The sequence below is a fragment of the Glandiceps talaboti genome, chromosome 21 (genome assembly GCF_964340395.1).
Source record: "Glandiceps talaboti chromosome 21, keGlaTala1.1, whole genome shotgun sequence".
Lineage (NCBI taxonomy): Eukaryota > Metazoa > Hemichordata > Enteropneusta > Spengelidae > Glandiceps > Glandiceps talaboti.
In genome coordinates, this window is record NC_135569.1 from 13,559,665 (window position 1) to 13,587,434 (window position 27,770).

General features: G+C 36.5%; 1 protein-coding gene across 1 annotated transcript; it reads right to left on the minus strand.

Moving 5' to 3' along the window:
• Window positions 1-855: 855 nt before the first annotated feature.
• Window positions 856-27,590, minus strand: LOC144451262 (calcium-activated chloride channel regulator 1-like). Its single transcript, XM_078142064.1, has 13 exons — window positions 27,528-27,590; window positions 26,894-26,975; window positions 18,956-19,101; window positions 14,005-14,299; window positions 12,918-13,180; window positions 11,628-11,876; window positions 9,634-9,855; window positions 6,806-7,102; window positions 6,191-6,418; window positions 5,089-5,347; window positions 4,009-4,179; window positions 3,187-3,399; window positions 856-1,415 (listed from the first exon to the last, which is right to left on the minus strand). The coding sequence occupies exons 1-13, from the start codon at window positions 27,588-27,590 to the stop codon at window positions 856-858; spliced, it is 3,048 nt and encodes a 1,015-aa protein (XP_077998190.1).
• Between the last annotated feature and the right edge of the window lie 180 nt (window positions 27,591-27,770).

The window sequence follows — 27,770 nt, forward strand, 5'->3', positions numbered from 1 at the left end:
CAGAGATCCTCTTCACTCCATCCAAGCGTTTTCATGAAGATCTCGCTTATCAAACTCTAACCTGTACTTCTTTTTATCGCCTGGCATAACAAAAATCTTATCAACTTTGCTACATTTTCTTTGCTATAGCTATCTTTTCCGATCGTCACCAAATCATATACATTGTAACAATTTATACTAGTCTTGTTTTTAGATATACTGTATCAATATATGAAAATGTAACAATTGCACTTCCGTTTTTGTTGAGCCAGACCATTGATATAGCAACTGTTTGTAGATATTCATCATGTCAGGCAATAAAATATAGCAATAATATTGATAAGTTTTGACGATTCGAGACAACGATTTCTCAATTGGCTTCCCTTGTACATGTATTATACCGTGAAACATCACAACCATGGTTAATACAGTCCGATATCACGTGATCAACATAGAATATTACCTGGCAGATATTTAGTTTAGTGCTTCACTGAATTGTTCAAAAAAGGCAATTCGAAGGTAAAATCGGTTTTAACAGCACAGTTGTGATAACTATTCGCTGCAAGTGTTTCTACCGTTGCACGCGACTCTTTCTTTCATTCTGTCCGGACCCTTTTCATCTCATAAAAAAATTACATACATAACATTCATGGAAAAAATACAGTGAGAAAACATATTATGGAGAGAAATTATGCCACAATGGAAGCCAGTTGACTAGAAGTAATACCTAAAGTTTTTGTCGACATTGACGATAAAATGTTGTAATGTTATAGTAAATGATTTTTGTCCTTCCAGGCGACAGTTTGTTTCAAATTGCGTTGTATATCACCACCATAAACAAAAGTCCGGTTAACATGTAAAATTATGGGTTAAGATCTAAGCGGAGGTTACATAGGGGTTTTCTTGGCCTATTTTTGCATCCATCTCCACATTCTTGTTATTTGTTATCAGTAATGTCTTCTTCCATCTTGCGAATACGACTCGGTAGACAATGACGACCACAGCAGTAACGACAACCAATGCTGCGACAGCGCCACCAACAATGATTGGCAATGACAAGGCTTCACTAGGGGGTGACGTAATCACGACTACTTGTTCTGTTGGTGTGTGTCGGCCCTTTGTAGCGGTCCCTGGGGTAACGGTCTGTGATGTCACAGGGTAGACAGTGGTGCTGTCATCGTCTGCGATTACGGTCGAAATGATATTAGACGGTTCGCCTGCATTGCCTGCTGTGTCTAACGCTTTCACAGAGAAGTAATAGGTGGTGCTCCCTTCTTGTTCAGACATCTGCAGCGTCACTTCCTCCTTTTCACCAAATGGTCGAGGTGACGTCAGATTTCCAACCTTCAGGTTATGACTGGTCAATTGCTCTCCAGATGTGAAATTTTTAACGAGAGAAATAAAGTCGTGACTGAGTCGTAGATCATATTTGTCAGCTAAAACAGAAAGTAGAGAAACAAAGAACATCATTACAATATTATTATTACTATTATTATTACAAGTGAAGGGGCTTAATATTATATAATTGAATAAATATTATATAATAATAATTTTGATGATAATCAACTTTATTTGAATATTAACCACCCTACATGGGATAGTTTGTTATGCTAAGTTCAAAAAGGGGGTCATTTTATGAACATCTGTTGCCATGTTAACCAAAATCACCATAATATGTTAATCATTTTTCCAAAATTTGACATAAAACATTGAAAAAAAATTAATACAGTGAAAAAATGGCATTGTTTTAGACATGTATGTTAGTCAAATCTGATTAAAATCCGATGTAGATGTCGGCTAATCGTTAATTGCTACTAGTATTTTACCTTCGTTATTTTGCCTGAATTGACCTTCTTGGTTCATGTTTACATTTTTTAGCCTGATCGCCTCCTCTACATCTGAACTGGCGCACATGCAAAGGAATTTCTGCTCAGTGAGACGCACAACTAATCAGGTTGCATCTTACTTGTCATGGGGTACGCATTGAATATCAACAAACATTGATTAGATTAGATTAGATTAGATTAGATTACATTGAAGCAACTAAAATTACCAACGCTGGCATTTAGAGAATACGAGGAGATATGATAGAACACAGTCCCTCTATGGTAGAGGGACTGTGGATAGAAGTATACAGAATTCCTACTGGGAAGTATGATCCAGAAATCGCATTTTTTCTTTCTGACAAGAACTGGACATGCAAGACTCAATCTGAGAAAGCACTCTTTTTTTGCTACGTATCATTAACTCCAGTTAACTCCTTCAAAACCCAACTTGATAAACTTTGGAAAACATAAGAACCAGTGTACAATTACAAAGCAACAATTTCAACTGGATTACCGAGAACATAATAACAGAACAATAATGACAGTGATGAGCTGACCATAGAGGCTGTATAGCCTTGTACTCAGAAAAAGATGCAAGGTTACATAAGGTAAGATTCAACAAAGGATCAGAACAAAGGACCGTCAATAGCCAGGTTTTGAGTAGGAAAATATTGACTCATCACGAATCAGCATACAAAAAATCACTAAATCTTGCTAACACAGCACATGGATTTTCTACAAACCCTAATCAGTTCTCGCCATAAATGTAAAAAAATAAGTATGCAAAGTTTCATTGCGATCACTTGAGTAGTTATTGAGGTTTTTTATATACAGTCACACACACACACACACACACACACACACACACACACACACACACACACACACACACACACAGAATTTCTGTCACCCCATTACATTACCTCTCGTTCTTACGAACGTAGATGTACAAAGAAATACCGTCAGAGATTTAAGCGGGGATTTACGTCAATGAGAAAAAGTTGATTATGTTTGAATTGAAAAATGTACTAAATGTAGCTACTGAATATATGGTACATGCGCATGCGCTTTTGCACTATTAACTCCTTAGTTTCGTAGGAAAAAAGTTTAGTGTAGCTGCCAAGTTTGACAAGTCCATGTACGTACGTACGTGCACGTGGGTGATAGAAATGTTCGATTGAAAATAAGTTTTCACTCAAAGTTGGAGCAGAATCAACTACAAATGTTTCTGGGAGTAAATTCAAACTGATAGGCGCACACTTTGTACGATTGAACGTTGTCTACACGAAAATCGGGGGTGCTAGCATGCATAGTCTGTCGGACTTCAAAATGTCTACAACCACTGTTTCCTTTGTAGCTATTTCACACACAATTAACGTACCTGTGCCTTTGTCAAAGTCATTCCCTGGTGCTGTCCACGACAGGGTTATTATTCTGTTGTCGTATGACGTGTCAACTACCCTGAGATCTGTTATTCGAGATGGTGCGGAACGGTCACCCGGGAAAATTGTCAAGGGTGCCTGGATAGCGCCCCCTGGTACCACCCTACTGAAACCACCTGTTTGTTCTGTATTGTTGGTAACTTCTTGTTCAGCTGCAATATAATTTTAACATAGATATCAAAATCTTCAAACAAACTAAGCAATCTCGTTTGTGTAAGACCATCGGAGCATTCATTATTATACCTGTACCACATCTTTGAACTCTCATTGAATGTGTTCATTTATGAGACACAAGTGGAGGAATGGTTTCAACACCCCCACCCCCCAAAATATGCAGTTTCATGATTAAAAGCATATTCACCCCCCCCCCCATTGTAAATGATATTATTTGGACGACATGGTGCAACCCTTGTGTAGATTTTGGAAGATTGATCTAAAATGCCATCGTTTTGCAAACGTCTTAAATTTCTAAAACATCACCTATAATTCCATTTCATTTTGTAAAATTATAACTTAATCCAGTGGGTACACATTTTAATCTGAATTGGTCTAAAACTGGGTCTGGGGTTAATATTTGGGCGGAACATACCTACCAACCCAATAGGGGTACCCCCCCCCCCCCCCACATTAAACCCTTTCCCGAAAAGCTTTCTTAATTAATTAATTAAGCTTTAATTAATTAATTTGAATCGGTGCAATAAGTATAATTAATTAATTTGAATCAGTGCAATAAGTATAATTAATTTCTTGATAGTACTCACACGGTATAAGAGGATACACTCCGCTGATAATAGTTTGCACTGAAACTCTAGCGACACCGTTGTTGTCGTCAGCCTTCACTTTGATGCTGTAACGACAGGCCGGGCATGTTGAACTAACAAAGTCAAGGAACAAACCGGAATATACTCCATCATCTTCAGTTAGGTCAAGACCTAACAATACAAGACAAACGATTTTTTTTCAATAAACTATCATTTTAAAACTATGAAAAGTAAAGGAAAGATTACGGTATTTGTAATATAACCACCAGAGGATTTCACATGATACTAACAGGAATCTACGGAAAAGGCTTTTATACCTAATAGATGTATTGTAGTCATCTTTTGAAATTTTGTCAAGCTCTCTACACGTGACATGCGTTCAGCCATTTTTGTAGATTAATTTCCTGTAACTTATATTATGTGAAAACCTCTTGTGATTCTATCACAAATACCCTCATCTCTTTGTCAATGTCCTGATGCTGGGTACAGTGTAGAGAAGGCAGAAATAAGTCTGGTTGGCCTTTCCCTTTGACAAATACCAGCCAAGTAATTTATTCACTTAAATTCTAAAGCCAAACCACCCTAGCCAAACACCCTATAATCTTTAGCAAGAATCGAAAAATCTGGACAATGGCCTACAAAACACTTCAAGGTATATAGTACATGTAATTATATTATACCATGCACGAAAAAAGTTGAACATAAAATATGGAATATATACTCTGGTCGTTCTAGGTCAGAACAACACATGTCTGCATCATTTGTTCTGCCGTGTCTGAAATATTAGTCAAAACATTCAAACTTGCCATTACCCTCCTCGTTTTTTATATTACTGGCGCTCGTATAATTATGTTATTCTCCAATATTTTTCTTCACTCCGCCGGAAAATACTCGTGACATATTAGGGTTGTCACTACGAGTAGCTAGATAAAGGCCCCCTAGGTCACTCGTACTTGCCCAGACTGAGCGTAGAATAACATCTAAATGTCACAATAGCCACCATTGTTATATGTAGCATGCGTATGATATTTTATGATATTTCATATCATAGCAGACGAGTACAGAAATCCATAACTTTACCTGTGCCAGTATCTCTGAGTTGTACATTCACTGGTCCATGAGGAGACGGTCTTTCAACAGTGGCAGTAACTGTGGCCTCCAGTACAGGTGAATAGCCTCGCTGAACTTGAGCAAATATATTCATCCTCGGTGGCCTCTCGCCGGACAAATCGGTCAGTGATGTCGTTAAACTGATTGGCTCAGTGTTATTTCGCGCCTTTGATTGGATGGATATCTCCACACTTCCGCTTCCGGTAACATTGTACTGCCATTCACCGATCTAAAATATAATTGAAACTCAGAAGAATAAACTGTAAAGTACGTTGCCGGGCAACCCTTAAGACACAGTTCACTGATACTACAGAGTAGTGCATCAGACATCACTTTACAATACACAAGTTGAACGTGCACACGAAATACGTTGTATAAAGCAGTAAAATAATATAGGCCTAATAAAAAAATGTGGTTCCTATTACACTCGATTTCAGAATAGGTAGGGTAGGTAGATTTTTTTATTTTATTTTATTATAATTTGCTTTCATGTGTGAGTCTCTACTTCAGGTCTTCCATTGTTTTCCATATGGTCTCTGTGTTATTTTTTTTCTTCCTATCAGATGTACAGCCATTACAGACTGGAAGAACAGTTTTATATTGTCTTTTTTTTTATAGATGAAGTCAGTTTCCGCATCCACTATTTCTGGCGAGACTTCACAATTTTCGCGATTTTATTATTTCTTTCTCGAATACGTAAAAAGAAGATTAGGGTCGGCAGTGAAAATCTAGGTGGGGTCGGGTAACCAGAACCAACTTTTTTTTCTAGGCCTTAATGGTTATTTTTACAGATACACGTATTTTTAAGAGGAAAAAATATAAACTTTCCTGTCACCAACAGCTTGTCTTTTTATCACTGCATTTACACTTTTATATGGTGTACACTGAGGGTTAGTTATAGACGTTTCTCCACCCCCCCCCCCATCGAAAAAGAAATCAGAAAATATCTTTTCTGTTACATTGTTGCTTATTGGTATAAACATCGTTACATTAAAAATGTATTTTCAGGTGCAAAACCTTATTCATTTCCAACTGTACCCATCCATTCCTATATATATTTAGCAGTACAAACCTCAGCAAGGCCAGGAATTTTAATAGACACTGTTTTCGCCGAAGTATCACTTTCATAAAAAGGTGACGATTGGTCAGTTACGTTACCACTAGGACTTCGTAATGATACAGATACTTCTGACGAAGACCACAGGAAGAAGAAGTTTGTTTCTTTACCAATAGTTGAATCAATGAAGACAAATCCTTTGGTGATGGCACCACTTTTTAATGTCTTCTTATCGCTAACTAACTACAAATACAAAAAACAACACCATACTATTAAGGACACAAGCTCTTTGAAAGGTTAATCCTGAAACACCAGTTATTTTCAATTTTTTGGACGAAGGACAACTTTTCGCAACAAACTTTTATCATACAAATATATAAACCGTACCTCTACTATTCAAATATTAAAGTTAAATGTCTGTGATTGTGGGAGAAGTGTCGCTTTAGTACTAAGACACAAACAGTTCATAGGATCACCAAACCACGTTCATTTTTCATTTGTTTGGATTTTTCTTATCTATAAGTTATAGCTTTTCTCACAAGTGAACCCAAGTGTAATGTTTATATTGTTGTAATATCAGTACTAGTTGGATTTTTAATGCACGGTGTACATGTAATTATGACCACTCACGTCAATTGCCACCTCTGAACTTGCGCCAAGTCTGGAAGAAATTGTTGCTGTGAGGGCGTCATTCAGAGCAGTGGATCCACCACTCTCGGAATAAAAGTAAAAATGACCATTGGTTTCCTGCGATAAGTTGCGTAGCTTAATATCTCCACTAATACTAATTGATACAGTGTCGACAAAGATTTCCTTTTCAATTAATCTTGGTTTGACGTCGTTCATAAGGGGATCTACGTTTTCGCCTCCATCAGTGATTAGAAGGATGATTCCACCACGCGCACTCTTACCACCATATTCTAAGACCTTCAATGTAGATAACAAAATTAAAAATGAAATGTACGACAACTTACAAGTTACAATAAATGTATTTGGGTAAAAACTCCCCAAAGCAAATTCAACTGGTTTCAGCAGAAAGAAGAATGAGTTGGAGTGTAAAAATATTATTAATATCTTTTCAATAAACATAGCAAATTTTCCGAGGGTGGACGTAAACAGGTGCCTGAATACAAGCTAATATAGCCCAAAGATATAGAGTTGCCCACAATCATCACAAGAAAAATGCATTTAATCATGCTCATAACCTACTAATTAAGTCCAGTCGTGCGTACTTCTGCCTTTATACACCTGTTTTGATAATTGCTATCAATTCACATATGATTACCTCCCGTAAGGGTACGGGAGGTATTAAAATACAAATGTCCGTCTGTGTGTCTGTGTGTCTGTCTGTCTGTCTATCTGTCAGTCAGTCTGTCTGCCTGTCTGTCTGTGTCATCATTTTCTAAAATTCGGCTGGCTCAATTGTAATGAAAATTGGAATATATGATCTTTAGGGTAATAGCTAGACCTGATTAGGTTTTCAGCCAGATCGGTTAATGTTTAATTAGAGAAATTTGCATATTAATGAAATCAAATAATTAAGCAATATCTTAAGACTGCATACTTCAATTTCAATATAATTTAGTATATTCGTTATAACAACATACATTTGTCCTATAAAATTTGATGATGTAACTTACAGCGTTAACGAATAATTTGCATAATTAATTATTTTTGGTTAGGCTATATCTTAAGAATGCATACTTCATATTCAACATAATTTAGTACATACGTTAACCATAAAAAAACACATATGTCCTGTAAAGTTAGTTGATGTACCTTACAGTGTTAATGAATAATTTGCATAATTAATGATTTTCGGTAATTAGGCTATATCATAAGAATACATACTTCAATTTCAATATAATTCAGTACACATGTTAACAATAACAATCGCACATGTCCTGTTAAGCTTGTTGATGTACCTTTCAGTGTTAATGAATAATTTGCATAAATAATTATTCTTGGTAATTAGGCTATATCCCAGACTGCATACTTCAATTCCAATACAATTCAGTACATACATTCACCATAACAAATTGTGTATGTCCTATAAAGTTAGTTGATGTACCTTACAGTCAGTTGTTAATGAATAATTTGCATAATTAACGATTTTTGGTAATTAGGCTATATCTTAAGACTGCATGCTTCAATTTCAATACAAATTAGTACATATGTTAACCATAACAAAGCGGGTATGTCCTATAAAATTTTTGATATAGTTTAGTTTTGATGAAAAATTTGCATAATTAATGATTTTAGGTAATTAGGCTATATCTTACGATTGCATACTTCAATTTCAATACAATTCAGTACATACATTAACCATAACAAATTGTGTATTTCCTATATAGTTAGTTGATATACCTTACAGTGTTAATGAATAATTTGCATAATTAATGATTTTCGGTAATTAGGCTATATCTTAAGACTGCATACTTCAATTTCAATACAAATTAGTACATAATGTTAACCACAACAAAGCAGGTACGTCCTATAAAATTTGGTGCTATAGCGTACAGTTTTAATGAAAAATCTGCATAATTAATGATTTTAGGTAACTACGTTGTATCTTAAAAATGCAAGCGTCAAATTTCGTATAATATGATACATATATCAACCATAATAATACGCACCTGTCCTATGAAGATTGTTGCTACAACTTTTACCTTTTAATGAGTATTTTGAATAATGAACGATATTCAGTAATTAAGCAGTATCATGCACGCTTCAAATTCTGTATAATTTGGCACATACATTAACTTAAGAAAGCACGCTTGTCCAAAAACAAAGCCTGTTATGATAGTTTGTTTTATTTTAATGAGTTATTTTCATAATGAATGATTCCCTTATGGGAGGCTTTCAGTTTAAATATGGTTTTCGTGATACAATAGCACACCTCAGTAAATTATCCAATTTGGAAATCTTGTAATCTTATTTAGTCATCGTGGAGATTCACTGCAATGGTTGATGGAAAAACATAAACTCTGATCTGGTGATAACACTACAAATACCCCAACTTTTGTCTTCACACTCTTTGAATGGACGTTTTACCTTGTTTCTCTCAAGCAGACAAACATGGTAAAGTTGTTTAATCAATTGGAAATCGAAAATGAATACATATTTCTTATATATCTTGTCACTTTAAATTTCATTAAAACAGTTGATTTGAATTTAATATGTATGTATGTATGTATGTATGTATGTATGTATGTATGTATGTATGTATGTATGTATGTATGTATGTGTGTGCTGTATGTATGTATGTATGTATGTATGTATGTATGTATGTATGTATGTGTGTGTGTGTATGTATGTATGTATGTATGTATGTATGTATGTATGTATGGCTGTATGTATGTATGTATGTATGTATGTATGTATGTATGTATGTATGTATGTATGTTTATGTGATCTTGTAAATCGTAACACTTATGTGATCACATCATGTTGCCTACCTGTATAGCATCCTCTAAACCACATCCAATGCATGTAGTCCCAGATGTTCCTGTTGGCAAATGCTCCACTAGGTTTTCACGATCGGTCCCATTCACAATTTCTATGAGGTTAGATTGTATGGTAGCCGACGAGTGAAATGTAACAATACCAACAAAATGGTTATCCGGTACGGTAGCTCTGATAAATTTAGCTGCCAACTGATATAATATCTGAATACGTGTCTGGTTTAAATATTTCAAAAAAAAGAAATATTATTAACATTTTTCAATAGAGACACAGTTCCTAAACGTTATTAAAGTTAGGGAACGGCAGTCTAAAAATTGATGACAGCAAATAAATACTTCTAATTCTAAAAGTTACTGTGATGTGTAAGAAATAGCTGGATTGAAGGTCAGCAGTTAAGGTCAAATGTTAAGGTCAAAGGTTAATGTTACGGTTACGGTTAAAAGAAAACTTACAGCTGATAATACCACCTCTATAATGTTTTGATCTCTTCAAAGTTAAAAACATCCATCCCTGGAATTCCGAAATGTTAAAAGGTTCAACTCCAGAATTAGGTGGAGAGCACTAGGGTTAGACACACGTGAGTCTCCTAGATCCATGTATTATATTTTTGAGTTATATAGTAATGTATTAATTTGTACTACCAATATCATTCAATAAAATGATATGAGCATGAGCAGAAGAAAACCTTATATATATATATATATATATATATATATATATATATATATATATATATATATATATATATATATATATATATATATATATATATATATATATATATATATATATATATCTTTTCTCATTTATTACCTATAAACATAACTTGAAAGATATTGACAAGAGGTAAATACGTGATATGCAGGAATTGACTTGATATTGACAATTGAACCTGAAGGTCAAAGTCAAGTGTCAATGTCTTTAAATTTTGCCCCTAAAAATATGTGGTAAATACTTAAATGTAATCTCTATGTATTACAGTTCTGCAGTAAATATTGACTCTTTACCACAAAAAATGTGGCCCCCATGTAGTCAAATTTATATATGTCGCAAAGCAAAGTGATGCGCAAACTTCTCATGTGATATATCATCTTTGCACTAGATTTAATTGAAATAATCGGATATTGCATGCGTGAAAGTTTGTTTTATTACAGATGGATATACACATGGACGGACACACAGTTAAACAGACGGAGCCAATTGTAACAGAACCCCTTTGGAGATTAATAAGACGCGGTACGTATAAATACATTTAGCATACCAATGTAATATATAGAAGAGGTGAATCTGTCCTTGTGGCTGGCGAACCATACAATTTCACCAGAACGTAACACTGTATATCATTCTATTATTGATTTACTTTGAAAACGATATTTTAGTTGTTGTTAGGCAGATAAAATAGTTCCAACTGAAAAAAAAGTATTTTAATGCAAACATGTAATCATTGTGTCGATTGTTTTTTTAAAAAAAATACATATTACACGTCTTTGTAAATTTGTCAAACAAAGTATTTTTTCGATCAAAATATTATTTATTCATTTTTTGCAACACTTTTTGCTAACCCCTCGCAAAATTGTGGCTGCAGGATACACAATTTCACTCGAGAATAAATTCTGTACGCCTTAACACTAATTGAGAACTTCCTTATACGCTATTATATTATCATTATACCTATACGATGAAAATCACGGGACCCAAAACAAAATGACGTCTGGCGCGACAAAAGTATTACTAACACTGCTACATTTTATCGTTTCGCTAGACATAAACCTTACGAAGAGTGCTTGGCATATGGCGTGACTAACATCTTACTATATTGCTACAATATCTGTTCAGGAGCTATTCTCATCTAGTAGACCTAGAAGAGTAAGCATCGTAGATAAGACATTATTGATCAGAACGATAAATGTAGCAGTGTTAGTAAGATTTCTGTTACACTTTGTTTCAGGTCTCGTGATTTTCACTGTTACAGTAATATAAATCTTACACCGCCCATGCTTCCTGATACGTCCAGAACAAGCACGATTCGCAAAGGTGACGACTTGACTACTTTGAAAGTTGGTGTGGTATCAACACCAGATCGAGGTCCGTTCAAACCATTCCTGAAATCGTTTGATTCAGACATGACATCCCAACAACTCTTGTAGGTACAGTGTAAGTTCTGTTTATTTGGCGCCATAGGATTGTGTAGTGAATACACGTCACCATCTTCATCGCTGTGGCAAAATTCGGCAACCTAGGAAGGAAAACGTTGCAGGGATATATAGTTATTTGACGAAAAAAATGACTTTCCGTAAACATGATCTCAGAAAATAGAGCAGATAGGTCAGGATTTCATCATTTTCATCTTCTGAATTGTTTTTATTTCTGAAAAAAATGTTGTTTCGACCCAAAAACAAACGAAATGAAGGTCAGAATACTCCTTCTGTGATACGTTGATGAAACATGTACAGACAAAGAAAAGAAAACATACCTGTATGAAGGTCAAGAAAACAAAGAATTTCCAAATCGGATCTTTTTGTTTTAAATGTTAAAACATGTTCAGGGTCAGTGGCCTAAACTAGGGTAGGTCGAATTATCGGAAATATATTTTATTTTGACTGATTAACATATTTGCCATATCGCCTACACAACTACACAAAAGAGCTGCATCCAGGCTTAACATGCATGTATCCCTAAATTAGTATTGTTTTATCACCAGCGAGTGTAACTAATGTGCCGGTTGCGGGCCACCACGTGTCACTTTGTGCAGGTCGCGGGTTGTGGGCCGCTAGGGTCACTGTGGGGAAGCGAGAGTAACTATTGTGCGGCCTGTGGGTCGCTATTATTTTCATTCACGTCTTAAAACCTAAGAAACGGTTTTGCTGGCCACTGGGGGTAACTTATTGTCCAGACCACACGCTACATGCACTGTGCTATTCAATAGAACCTATTTGCTGGGCTAATTGCACACACAATTTTGTATATTTACCCAACCCTACCCCTAAAAGGTATGCTATTTTTTTAGATGATTAGTTACCATAGCATTGACCAGAAAATATCCCATTTACACTATTAGATGTACTGTTAATGATTACATAAGACTAACTATTTACTGTAACAGAGATGACTCTCTCTGTCTCTCTCTCTCTCTCTCTCTCTCTCTCTCTCTCTCTCTCTCTCTCTCTCTCTCTCTCTCTCTCTCTCTCTCTCTCTCTCTCTCTCTCTCTCTCTCTCTCTCTCTCTCTCTCTCTCTCCCGTAACTTCTGAACCCAGCATAATCTTAAAACGTACTTACCGAGTCTAGGTAGCTGATGAACATATATGACCCAGTCCCCTTGTTATTTTTAAACTCTGGTTCAAAGCGACAATGTTTCTGATTTCCAGGTGAACTTGCCACTACTAGTCCATTGTTACATCTTAGGTTACCTTTCACGTGTTTTGAACATCTCGTTGCTTGCCAATAACCATCTTCGTCAACGTATTCAATGTCGTTCCCCGTTGCGTATTCATCGAAGAGTCCCCAACGTAGATGACCCCACTCATGAACAATGACCTTCGCTGTAACACATCAGTAGGTTAGGGGAGGGATCAATAGCTCAATTTTGGGTTTTTGTGGTGTGGGAGCTTAGTTCTCATCCGATATTCTTTTTTAACTGTTCAAAGGAACCTTTTTTTTGTAAATACAATTACAAATATTTGTATTTTTGAAAAGCGTCAAATTTAGAAATGAAAGATTAATTGCTATTTAGTAAATGCATGAAAGTAAAACATAGTAAGTTTGAATAAAATAGTATTTTTCTTACTGCATACTGGCTTTATACTGTACTACACATCACTATATACTGATTTGAAATTGATTATGCTACTTGAATAAATATGTAAATTTTCACCAAGTAAGATAGGGGAGTGGCAGGGGTGTGAGGCCTAAATAAAAGAAGGTTTTTTTTTACCCTATATCGAGTTATTGATATCGCTTCACAGATATTGTCAAGTAAATTCTCGGTGGGCACCAAAAAAATTCCTATTTTCTATATTTTCTGACTAAATAAAACAAATGGAGATTATTTATACGATCATACCTGCGCAAGCATAAATTATGAAAATCATGAAGAGTCGACTTTGAACATTTTGATTCATATTTCGAGCCAAAGTAGAACGACCAGGGTATATATAACACCCATATTATTTGTTTGAAAGCATTGAACTTGGCTTGCATGTAGCATAAATATTAGATCGTGCATAAATACACATACTTTACTACAAAAGTCCCTTTCATTGCTACACATTTTGTAAATCAAATGATTTCCAACTCAAAAATAGTAGCACCCTCTCTTCCGTTCATCACGTGAGCAGTATTGCAGAAATTCCTTGAATATAGTTACCTGGGTCTCCATACTTTGAACGGGTCCAGTCAAGGTCAAGAAGGAACCGATCTGTTAGGTGAGTGTATTCTCCTTCTTCCCCACATGGTCTAAACTGTTTAGTGTATGGGTCTTGTTTCCACATGGCATGAGGTTTGTCAACGATAAAGTTCGCGGTATGGAAGATTTCCGTTGTTGCCGGCTCGTTTGGTATGTCATCACTCCAAGTTCTTGGTATCAAGATGGTGATGTCCTTGAAGAAAGCTCTCTGTCGAGTTGCCTGGTAAAGAGCTTGTGAGGCGTTTGTGAAGAGTTCCTACAAAGACACAGAATAATAACTGATAGTTATTGTACAGGTTCTCTGCCATTTACTCTACATGTTTTTAATAGGACACGTTTAGTTAACCTGTCCGTCATTTTGCAAAATAAGTGACAAAATAAGTGATAGGTTAACCAAAAGTGTCCTGTTAAAAAACAGTTATACTCCTCTCCAACTCTTTCCCATTATTTCAACTTAATTTTATTTAGCTCACACTTTTACACAAAGAAAGTGTCCGCGTACTGTTAATCCAAGAAGTGCTGGATGGGATTTATATAAGCAATTTGTAATTAACATGATAATGGGTAAAAGGTTACACAACAGAGCTGTATATAGCAAGGTTGACTTTCTCATGAAAAACTTTAAAACTCCTCCAATTTGAAGTATAACGTTGTTATTGTACATGTCCTAGGACATTTACTGTAAATATTCTGACACTATTGGTTAACCTATCAGTTATTTTGTCCGAGGCTGCACCTCGGACTAAATTACAACTAGGTTAACGAAAAGTATCCGAATATTTACAGTAAATATCCGAGGACATGTACTATAACTATCAGTAAATGACCGAGGACATGTACTATAACTATCAGTAAATGACCGAGGACATGTACTATAACTATCAGTAAATGACCGAGGACATGTACTATAACTATCAGTAAATGACCGAGGACATGTACTATAACTATCAGTAAATGACCGAGGACATGTACTATAACTATCAGTAAATGACCGAGGACATGTACTATAACTATCAGTAAATAACCGAGGACATGTACTTTAACTATCAGTAAATAACCGAGGACATGTACTATAACTACCAGTAAATAACCGAGGACATGTACTATAACTATCGGTAAATGACCGAGGACATGTACTATAACTATCAGTAAATGACCGAGGACATGTACTATAACTATCAGTAAATGACCGAGGACATGTACTATAACTATCAGTAAAATGACCGGGACATGTACTATAACTATCAGTAAATGACAGAGGAGCTGTACTATAACAATCGCGAAGTATACTTCGAATTCGGTAGGTTTTAGGTTTTTCTGCAGAAAGTCAACCTTGTTTTCTACAGCTCTGTTATCCAATCAACCATTGACAGCTCGAGTGACGTGTTTATAGAGCATGTCTTTGGATGGATAGATAGGTACAGAGCTAGAGGTACTGTGTTCGAGACCTAGCCAAGGTATGTGATTTTTACACACACTTTACAGAATGATACATACAAAATTAGGCTCTGGAGAACACGGTCTTAGGTAGAGCAGCACATATTGGTGGCATTGCAACAGTTGACAAGGTAGGGAGTACAGCTATTTAGTTTTGTGAAGTACAAAAATAATACACACATGTTGCCTTGCTATATGATGGCACTAGAACATGTAGACGTCCATTACCACTAGTGTTGTTATGTGTAACTATTTTCCGATGCAGAATGCCAAGAGATATAGTTGACAGATAACAGAATGAAGGGCAAAATGACGTCAACTAGTGCCCAAATAAGACCAGCCAATAAGTATTTATAACATCACATTTTCTGGTACATTATTCACACAATAAGACTTCCGTGGTACATGAATATTGCCAAAGGCAAAATGGGCACGACTCGTGCTCCTACATGCAAATTGAGGTCACCATGGGTCAATAGTCCATACCACGTGATACGACATAGGCCAATCACTGAAGATTATATAAAAACCACGTATTATAATGTTTGATATATATAGATGTGAGTTTTCTGGACTGAAGTCCTACGGCAAAGGGGTATTAAAAGGGCCTGTAAGTCGTAATACCACGGGAGGTTTGAAAAACCATACAATGGTTAAATATTATTTTATTCGCAAACACGTGAGATAATGAGAGAGGGAAAAAAACAAAGCCTGATCACTGAGCTAATGGGTATTAAGGAGTCCACAACTTACCATATTTTGGCGAAGCAGGGCCTGATACGCAAAATAATTGCACAGGCTTGATGTGTGTGCTTTCCATTGAATTACATAGGAATGGTGAGTATTTACTAAAATGGTAATTATTGCATGTCAACACCCATTGCAGTGATCAGTAATCTGACGATCAAGTGATCATTGTTGGATCAGTTGTTTTGATTCAAGTACAACTGCCGACATCAGACCGTGGACGAACGGAATCTATTACAAACAGTGAAGTAAAAAATGCATTGGATTAACAACACTTGGCATAGCATGGTGGAAGTAGAGAGACTCACACTACATTTCATCATTTGATAAGAACACTTGTATGACCTCTTTGCACACTAGTTCACGTTCACAAACAAATTAGAAGTTCCCCTGGCAATTCATGTACATGCAAAGAGGCCATACATCTGTTCTTTAACTTCTTATCAAGTCATGAAATGTAATACAAGTCTCTGCTGTTCAAACTGCTGTGTCAAGTGTTATTAATCCAATTCATTTGTTCACTTTCCTTCTTTGTAGTAGGTTCCATTCGTTCACGTTCTGATGTCGACAGTTGTAATACACTAAATATTTTGGCGTTGAAAACACAATGTGAAACACAACAATAACAAGAGCTAAGAAAATTAAATTACTGTATATGATGTCATCAATACAGGCCTTCCCATAAACCCTTGCCGTACAAATGGCAAAATACATGTCCAGTATAGTAAATCTTAAATAAGATTTAGCTTAGTCAGTTGCGGGGTGCCATTTTATCACTAGAAAATAATAATAATAATAATATTTATTTCTTTAAAAACGCTTTACATGTAAAACAAAACATCTCAAAGCGCTTCACACAACTTTGTAAAAAGAATTAAAAAACCACCAATAAAATACTTTCATTCAATAAAAAGGTGTGTCTTAAGATTTGATTTAAAAACATCAATATTTACGCTAAGACGGATTGAAACTGGTAGCCGATTCCAGAGACGCGGAGCACACACCGAAAAAGCCCTGTCTCCATAAAAAACCGTGTTGGCAATTGGCTGGCGAAGTGTATGAGCACCTTCGGTAGAGGAACGAAGGGTACGACCAGAAGAACGGATTTCTAACAGTTCTCTAAAATGTACGTTGGTAGCAGAAATCAATATAAGCATGTACTATATATAGGTTTGACAAAGGTAGGGCGATAAGCTACACTTTTTTCTTCTATTTCTTTTGACCAGACAGATAACGTTGACATTTCTATCAGACTTCAGTCAGACATTTTATTACGTCCACCCTAGGTAAATTTACTGATGTATTATGATAAAAAAAGTGATAAAAAGTGACAAGTGATAAAAAAGTGCCAAGTGATAAAGACAGGAAAGAAAACACATTTATGCTAGTCATTTGTTCCTTCAGAATTGTGCTAAAACAGAAACTATAAACAAACAATGCATTGTTCATGTTTTCCGACATATCATATTAATTTATCGTTTTCACCAAAAAATTTGCTTTCGAAATATGTTGTTTGAATGATTGATCATTCCTGTCAGTGCACGAGGTATGGGTTATAATGTAAAAGACAAACACAGCATCGATACCATGATGTACTCTTCCACTCGGTTTAAACACCAGGGAGTGAAAGATTACACTTGTGATCAATAGGAAAAACTCACTGTTATTAGGTAGTTTTAGCACAGCTGGAGACTTCGCAGTCAAAACTCACGTCCTCAAATATGCGACGCTTTGGTCGTTACAGTAATTAAATCACAATAAGTCACGCATAGGAGATGAGATTTCTAAGATAACAATGGGTCATGGGTGTCATGGAAATGAAGCAAAGGACACTAATCTCTAAATTGAACGACATCTCCAGACATATGATATCAGTACATATTGTCGTGACACCCATTTGAGCTATTGTAATAAAAGATATTGATAACTCTAACTAGGTGTTTGGCGACATGTATAAACAGTGTCATGTCAGAACCCAAACGCAGTAATCAACTGGATGTCAATAACCTGTGGACCTTTTATCTTTACATCTTAGTAAAACCATGAAGAAGCTGTAGCCCTGGCTACATAAAGCAACACCCCTTGGCAATCTATCCAACTGTTTTTGACCAACCAGCCCAACTTATTCCACTGAATATGTTTTTCATTATCACATCCTATCTGACATCCTCGCAAATGTCAGCCTAATCCGTTCAGCACTTTTTTCAGAGATTGGTTCAGACGTTTTCTTATAAGCAAACCACACCTTAAATACTTATCAAAAAATGTACATGCACCAAGTTGAACCCATTCTTCACATACATACATACATACATACATACATACATACATACATACATACATACATACATACATGTCATACATACATACATACATGCATGCATGCATACACACACACATACATACATACATACATACATACATACATACATACATACATACATACATACATACATACATATAATTATATACAATTGTGAACTCTCTGGAAATTTATCTTATTTTTATTCCGTGTTACTATTATAGACGATTCATGAATCTCTCTCTCTCTCTCTCTCTCTCTCTCTCTCTCTCTCTCTCTCTCTCTCTCTCTCTCTCTCTCTCTCTCTCTCTCTCTCTCTCTCTCTCTCTCTCTCTCTCTCTCTCTCTCTCTCTCTCTTACCTTAATATTTTCAATCAGGGTTACATCTCTTACCTTAATATTTTCAATCAGGGTTACTTCTCTTACCTTAATATTTTCAATCAGGGTTACATTTTCTGGGATATCTTCATTGATAGCAATCACAATTCCAGTGTACCCATTGTCTTGCAGAGATATTTTAGATCGATATACCATTCCCATACCTTGGACATCCTCCACCGATAGGTATGACACTGCAAGGAAAATAACCAAGTTGTGCAAAGTAGTCATTTTGTTTACTGAGTCTGACCACTGATGCAGGTTGTATTTTAGTTTGGAGTATAGTTCTTTATATACATGTACGCTACCGATAATCATCTTTGTAGGGGGTGCTACTCCCATGTACAAATCTTGGTAAGGCGGTATGATTGGTGTGTTCTAGACACACTTATAACTGATGGTCATACCGACAGACAGACAGATGTGACAGAAGTATAAATGAGCAACCCAGGAACCTGAGGGTGTGGGCGTGCGACACGACCGAATATTGCCCAAGGCGAAATAGAACATGACTCATGCGCCTACGTGCAAATTGAGATCACTATGGGTCAACAGTCCATACCACGTGATACGACACAGGCAAATCACTGAAGGTTATATGAAAACGTTGTGTTATAATGTTTAATATGAGTTGTTTGGACTAAAGTCCTGCGGCGAAAGGGCATGACGTTAAAAGGACCTGTAAGTCGTAATACCACGGAAGGTTTGAAAAACTCTTACAATGACTAAAAATTTGTAATGTTATTTATTTTTGCAAACACGTAAAGATAGTGAAAGAGAAATCGCTAAGCTAATGGGTATCAAGGCGTGCACAACTTACCATATTTTGGCCAAGTGTGTCAGGGCCTGATACGCAAAATTATTGCACAGGTTTGATGTGTGTGCTTTCCATTGAATTACATAGGAAGTAATGATAGGTATTTATTAAATGCTAATTATTGAATGTCAACACCCACTGCAGTGATCAGTAATTTGATGAAAGTGTATATGGTTGAATCAATTGTTTTGATTCAAGTAATAAGTCTAAACAATAGTGTAAAACACAACAATAAAGAAAGCCAAGACAATAAGATTATTGTATATGATGTCATCAATACAGGCTTTCCCATAAACCCTTGCAGAAAAAATGGCTAAATACATGCCAGTGAAGTAAAGCTTAATATTATATAAGATTTAAAAGTTTAGCCAGTTGTGGGGGTTCCGTTTTATCAGTAACATCATGAAATAATGTACGTTTGTAGCAGAAATCAATATAAACATTTACTAATAATATAGATTCGACAAAGGTTATAGATCGTATGGCGATAAGCTACACTTTTTTCTTGTTTTTAGTTATAGTTAGGACAGATAACGTTGACATTTCTATCAGACCTCAGTCAGACTTCTTATCACGTCCACCCTAGATACATTTACTGATGGACTGTGATTAAAAAAAAGTGATAAAAATAAATGATAAAAAGTGACAAATGATAAAGAAAGGAAATTCAACCATCCCTTCAGCATTATGCTAAAACAGAAATCGACAAACAAACAATTCATTGTTCATGTTTTCCGACATGTCATACTAATTTATCGTTTTCATCAGCGATTTGCTTTCGAAATATGTTGTGTGAATGATTGATCATTCCTGTCAGTGCACGAGGTATTGGTTTATAGTGGATTATGTAAAAGACAAAAATAGCGTCATGATGGTACGATAAAGGTAACAGCCTTAGACCCTGGGATACTCCCCTGTTTAACTCTACGCTGTAAACGTTGTTATAAGTTTTCTAACCCTTTTGTCTAAAAATGGGATCCGCGTGGGGTTTTTAGCTGAAGAGTACAGCGCGTCCATTCTGAATTTATTTTCGAGTTGGCTTGGTCTAAAATGTGTTCTTTACCAATTATAAGTATGTCATTATTTGTCCCCCCCCCCCCCAAACGTTGCCTCCTGTGGAGAAAATATACAAGAGTAAAAATTACATTTTTTGCGATCAACCATTACCTTAATATTGAACTACTACAATTGTAATTTGGATTTTGGTCTAATCTGAACCGTCTAAAAACCTAGCTGTAATGGTCTAAAATGGAGTATTGGTTTTTATATGGTCAAAATGGGTCTAGAATGGGGTCTGGTAGTATTGGCTGCACACCCCTACCAGAGCTGGTACCACCCCGGAGTCTTAAATCGAATTTATCAACTGTGATATTACATGACCTGTACGCCAGCTTTTAACAAGATAGCTAAATGTGAAATTTTCCGATGAATATAGCTGCCATTCGGCCAATATGGTTACGGTCAAACAATCAAAGTGACGTGCATATGGCAACTATAGTATCTGATATTTGTGCCAAGTTTGGTATAGATCAACTTATGCATTTCCGACGTATAACTAGACGGACGGACACGCAAGATTCAACATACTAGTCCCCCTTTGTTGGGAACCTATAACGGTAATGGTACGTATCAACCTAAAGTCTTTACCCTCATAAGAAGTTATATCATGATGCTATAAAATATTGATTTTGACCCACAATGCTGACATTGAGTACCAACAAAAATAAGAGCAACAAGTCTCTTCATAGAATATAGAGACCCCCCCCCCCCCGGTCAATGTATTAATAAAAAGCCCACATCTAATTATGCATGGTTAGGCATTTGAATGAAGTCTCTATGTAATATAGTTATGCAATAAATATTGATTTTAGCAACAAAATGCCCACCATTCAGCAAAAATTGATATAAGCTCCAAAAATAACAATTAATCAAGTATCTCCTGTCTGTACTATTTGAAAATGATTGGAAATAAATTTAACACAAATGGACACCACTAATTGCATATGATATGCAAGTAATTAATGGATTTTGACAATTGACCATGATGGTGAATTGGTCAAAGTCAATCATTCATTTACAAATCCAACTATGGCCGCCATTCGGTAGAATTTGCATATTTCGCAAAACAAAAAAAGTGACGTGCATACATACATACATACATACATACATACATACATACACACACACACACACACACACACACACACACACACACACACACACACACACACACACACACACACACACATGGATACTATGTTCAAACCTCCAAAAACACTTTCAGAACTTTTCCCAGTGCGAAATAGGACACAGTGCCGTAAAAGGTAAACATAAAGACATGTCGACAACATGAAATGCTAGTTATTCTATATTTTAGGTCAATTGTTTTTAGTCATCATCATGATCTATTTTCAGAAGGTCGTATAGGTTATCAAAACGCATGAAATGTGAACTATTTAAAACATTCATAACAAGTGGTTTATTTATCCAAACGAAGAAATGATTACAAAATAATAGTAACACAAAAACAAAAGAGAGAAGTGTAAATGGGGAGTCAAGAAATAACTTACATCAGGTAGACTAGCCTGACCACCGACATTGTACATTGTGAATGATAACAATAAGAGGGTTCAGTCATCAAGGGGGATTGACACAGGGGAACATCAAGCAGTACCGATTTGTGTCAGCTTACCTTTAAGAAGAAATTCCCCATTATTATTTCTTTCGATTCATATATAGTCACATGACTATACCATGACGAATAACCATCACTATACAAAAAGTCAAATTTACCCACCTTTACCCAACCTTTACCCTAGGTGAGACGCACCTAACCACCATCTCTGTCCAGGGGTAGTACGAGACGAAGTACCACTTTTGACTGTCTACAACCCCCAGGTGAGAGATCACCGGGGCTAAATTAAGTCAAAGGTGGTACTTCGTCTCATACTACCCACATTTACACATCCTCTGCCCAAGATTTACCCCGGTGGAAAGATAATGGTCAAATATGACTTTTCGTATAGTGCATGTGCCTGCCTTGACGAATATCAACAGCATATTTCCGCGTACCATATATATTTATAACTATGCACGTAATGTGTAGTTGTCAACACGTAAACGAATACGAAGAACTCAAGCCAGAAATGGTTGAGGAATCGAGATCTAGCAATGCATATGATACATGCAACAGTCGTATGAATTAGCTCCGTTTGAGTGATATCAAACTAGGGATGCTCACCTTTGATTTCTATGTAAACTTAATCACTCCCTGCTAAATCTAGTCAAACCCCCGGGGTCAAACCACAGTAGCTTGTGAGCTAAGAATTGGTTCTGTAATACAATACAGTAAACCGAAATATGCCAATGAATGCTTTGTGACCTAGCTCTGTAATTTCAATATTTAAATGAATTTTGCGATAATGGGAGATTTTATGTACTATAGTATACCATCCTACCAGGTTCCTTATTATAAAATCAATTGCGATCTTTAATGCAGAAAATCTTAAGTGTATTATGTAATGTGGGAATTATGGTTCCATTGATGGGCGTGAGATACAGTTTGAATGTCCTTCTATCCTGATTTGTCAGGGTATGACTGTCTCGTGCACGTGCACTACTACTGAAGATATGTCAAAGCCCGCCCCCTTGCGGTTGGAAGAAACGTAGAATAAATAATGTTGTATAATATAGTACTGTATCGCTACGACACAACTCGCCAAACGTAATAAAATTTGGAGTAATGAAAACTAAAATGAAGCTGCTTCAAGAACTTGACCTCTCATAATGTCAATACTGTAGTACATTGTGGTTGTTAAGAGCAGCCTGGATAATCCTTGAAAAGTGAAAAAAATGCACTTTCAAGTTTCAATTCAAGAATTGAGATGTTAGAGCAGACTTTTTGGCATCACTTTTACCTTTACACAACGCCAAATGCGCACTAATGAATCAGTTAGAGATGCAATTCAAACAGAAAGCTGGTGAATACAAACCTTTACTTTAAATACCCCAAAGAAAGAAGTTACAGTGGTTTGGTCATATGACCCGCCAATCTGGATCATTGGCACACCAAATTATGTATGGAAGTATGGCGAGCAGTAGGAGGTGAGGAAGGAGATTGCATGGAAATTAGAGCTATGACATCAAAAGGTGAACGACCCAGAGCATGGTAGGGTGTAATAGAAATACAGAGGATCTTGATGCATGTGTGTAGGAAAATGGCGGAGTCATCAAAGAGCCCTATCGATTAAGGAAATGACCTGACCTGACCTTACCTGACCTGAATATACAACCCCATTCCACATTACTGTTCACTGGCTCTGTGTGATGCGCTCACGCAGAAACTAATAAGAAACTGCACATGCTGCACTGTAAGATAGTAAGACTGAATGAGTACAGTTTCTTTCTGCGTGCATTTTATTTGAATGAAATTGACTGACATGCCACCATACAGTATTTTGACCAGGTATCACTTTGTGAAAATAATATTCGTGTTCATATGAACGAACGAACGAACGAACGAACGAACGAACGAACGAACGAACGAACGAACGAAAAAAATGATATATTATATGGTTGGTTATAACCTGACAGTATATTTGTCTCTCCATAGATAGGGCGCTGTGACAAGACTACGTCACAGAACTACGTCCGTCGTCTTGGTGGCGACAGTAGGGAGCCCTCAACGACACTCTCAGGAGAGGGAAATATCAAGTTATGCGTCCCGGATTTTAGAACACAGGCACATTCATCAACAGAAGGCGGTATGAAGAATGAAGTATACATTTTGTTTGCTTTAAAATCTCACAACTTTATCATATACTGTACTTTGTAAAATGCAATTTTCAAATTCTCATTTGTCTCCAAGAAGTGAGTTTCATTAATCATATGTTGTTTCAGGTTTTTATGTGCCCTCCCACTGCTGGTGGTGAAGGATATCTGCCCTCCCTCCCTCCCTCCCTCCCACTGAGTTTCGAGTTGCCCGCCAACCCATTGCCACCCAATGTTGTGAATGCTTTACGCACCCCCACCCCACCCCTTTATCACCCACCAGGAAACAAAATATGTGTGCTATCCACTATACCAACAAGTTGTTTGACGTACACAATGCTCATCCCTCCCAATCCTCCAACCCCCATTCCGTGTTTACCTTTCCCATTATATTAAAATCAGGATTTCCTCGCTGCAATTCTTCCTCGTTTGTTCCCCTACTATTACCGATCGAAAAACAAATTGCCCGCCACTAAAAAATGCGCTAGAGCAGCTTTTTACAAGAACAGCTATCTATCTATATAATACCAGCTAATCTCCTTACGGATATCACAGCTTTGTTGACTACACCTGATCATGAAGTAAATAGGATCATACAGGCTGTCCCTGTAAAATACATAGATCGCAACTCGATCCCTTGTCATCCCGGGCTCCTCTTTGAAATGAACGGAGAGAAGAGCGCCCACAACGGCTGATACTTCAGTCCATGGATCATCTCTCGTCGTTGGGGGCTACTGTCGCCCAAGCGAGTGATACCTACTCCACACCCCTATACGACGAGAGCTGGGTAACCAGGTGTAAGTAAAACCCGTAGACTCTATATCATTTTGTCGCACTTCACTTTATTCATCAGTTTAAATCAAACATTGCGATCACACTGAAAATGACCTTGGCATTATTATTATTATCACTAAACACGAAATGGAAAAAAAGGAAGAAGAGCGAGAATATCTACTTATTTCGGCGGGTATTATTTGTTGCTAAGGAGAAAAACAGTTTGCGCATGCACAGACAGCTTTACACATTTCCTCTTTTTTTAACGAAATCTGAAGAACCGATTATATTATTATTGACCTAACTATTGACCATAAACAGTACTTTAGCTTGATTGATTGATTGAAAAAGATCATTTTGAGATCAAAAAGCAGAACTTGTACAATTTTACAGGCACAATTAAACAAAAAATATATTCAAACTATACTATGGACTAATTTTACATGTTGTTATTTCACATTGATAAAAAAAAGCTTGACGTGCAATCTTCGAGACAGTACATACACATCCTCGATCTGGATAAATTATGAAAATGAAGCTCCGCTACGTCATCAGCAAATAATGACCTCCATAATTAGGTCAAAGGTCAACTCTCCTGAAATGAAAAGACAGAAAGAAAGCACTGAGTCATTTTACGAGAGTTTCAGAATATACAGTGAATATTCAATTTGGTTTTGGAATCGAAAATATACAAAGGAAGTACAATAAAAGAGTTGTTGAATCCATTCTCAGAATGATTTCTAAAGCAATGTTTTTTTTTATGTAATAGTATGGCCCTTGGACCACTCATAGATAATAAACAGACACAATATAGTAATGAGTTTAACCTTTGATTTTTGTCTACGATTTTGCTCTTGTAGAAATTCAACTGCCAACTGGATTTCAAATTCTAGTGAGTACTAAGGCCTAACAAAAAATTGTGTGGTTCCGATTACGGTGAATTTTAGAATAGGTGGGGTAGGTAGATTTTTTATTTTATTCTTTTGATATATATGTTTTCATATGCGAGTGTCTAGTTCAGGTAGTTATGTTTTCCGTTGTTCATATGGTCTCTGTGTTATTGGTTTCTTCTCATCAGATTTACATCCATTACAGATTGAGAGAACAGTTTTATATTGTCTTTTTAAATTGATGTCAGTTTCCGCCTCCATTATATCTTGCGAGACTTCACAATCTTCGCGATTTTTTTTCTATAGTACGTAAAAAAAGTTGCGGGTTGGCATGGAAAACTAGGTGCGGTCGGGTAACCGGAACCAAACAATTTTTTTATTAGGCCTAAAACGAAAATAACAGTTAAAGCTATTTTTACGTCCGTCTAATTCCTTCATAGATGTGTACTTTGTACTATGTGTGCGTGCCTTATGCTTTGACTATCCCCTACATGTTGTTCGTGTGACAAGACATAATTTCAAAATGGCTGATCGACGGAGAACGTTTTTCCTGAAATACTGAGGTTTTTGGTATGGTTGCAAAATAACATAAATGTTACAATGGACCTCAATTGAGCAGTAGCAAATCGTAGTCTGTGTCGACAAAAAATGGCAGTTGACAGTATGTCTGATGGTAGGTGACATCTTGTCATATTTTCTTTCAAAGTGTATAAATTAAAACATTTCATGTCTCACCTTGTGACCACAAGTCATTCTTACTGCCTAGCCATACTCTGACCTCCAGGGGAGTCGCCGTGGTCTTCAATCTCTGCTGCTTCTTGAACCAAAGCACATAAGACACAAAAACAATGCATCAAGTAGTCATTTGTTGGAGATCCATCTATCCCGTACCTTTCTCGAATCTTCGTTCTTACACTCCCGCCCAGACAGATGTGTACGAATCCGACACACGCGAAAATGAGACCGTGTAGTAGGCAGCTCTCACCAACTGCTTCGGCGTTTTTTCCCGCTATGATGCATGGACAAAACCACGTATACAAGCAGAGACCACAGTTGCTGAAGCATCCAAATAACCCGTTACCCCATTCTCTTCCCATCTTGCCAGTTCCACGATATGAACGCTCAAGCTACTCAACAGAGAAGTTCGTTGTTTCAGGTCGACGCCTAAAGTGAACGTTCGCTTTATTGAGTGGGCAGTTTCGTCTTGTATGTCGCAGATTTGATCGTTGTCCTGACAACCGTGTTGTAATACCTTCTTTGGTATGACCTGTGTATGAAAGGTCAGCGTGGTATAAAAGTTCGACATAAATCAAAATTGGGCAATATTTACGTAGCACGTGTCACATTACTATGATGGACGTAGAAATACCTTACTGAGGTAAGGACGAAAATCCAGTATTGGCATTTGTAGACGGAGTGAAGCCTTTAGCATCTTCAAAAAAGTATGTCTTTTTGGAATAGTTTTTGCCAAAGTTACCTTTAAAGTAGAGATGTTTCTTGTTCAATTTCTTGTTTAATATTTCAAAAATGTCATCGTTAATTAAGCTATACCATCACATATATAGTGGTTGATGGTCGGCGTCTGATATGCAAATGAGGCAAAGCTTATAGA

Bases quoted from the DNA above. Each gene is read 5' to 3' on its own strand.
- LOC144451262 (XM_078142064.1), bottom strand. From the start codon at position 27,590: ATGCTAAAGGCTTCACTCCGTCTACAAATGCCAATACTGGATTTTCGT. The intron at 6,419-6,805 runs GTGAGTGGTCAT...TTGTATTTGTAG, and splicing joins GTTCAGAGGTGGCAATTGAC to TTAGTTAGCGATAAGAAGAC. The intron at 3,400-4,008 runs GTGAGTACTATC...ATTATATTGCAG, and splicing joins AGTGTATCCTCTTATACCGT to CTGAACAAGAAGTTACCAAC.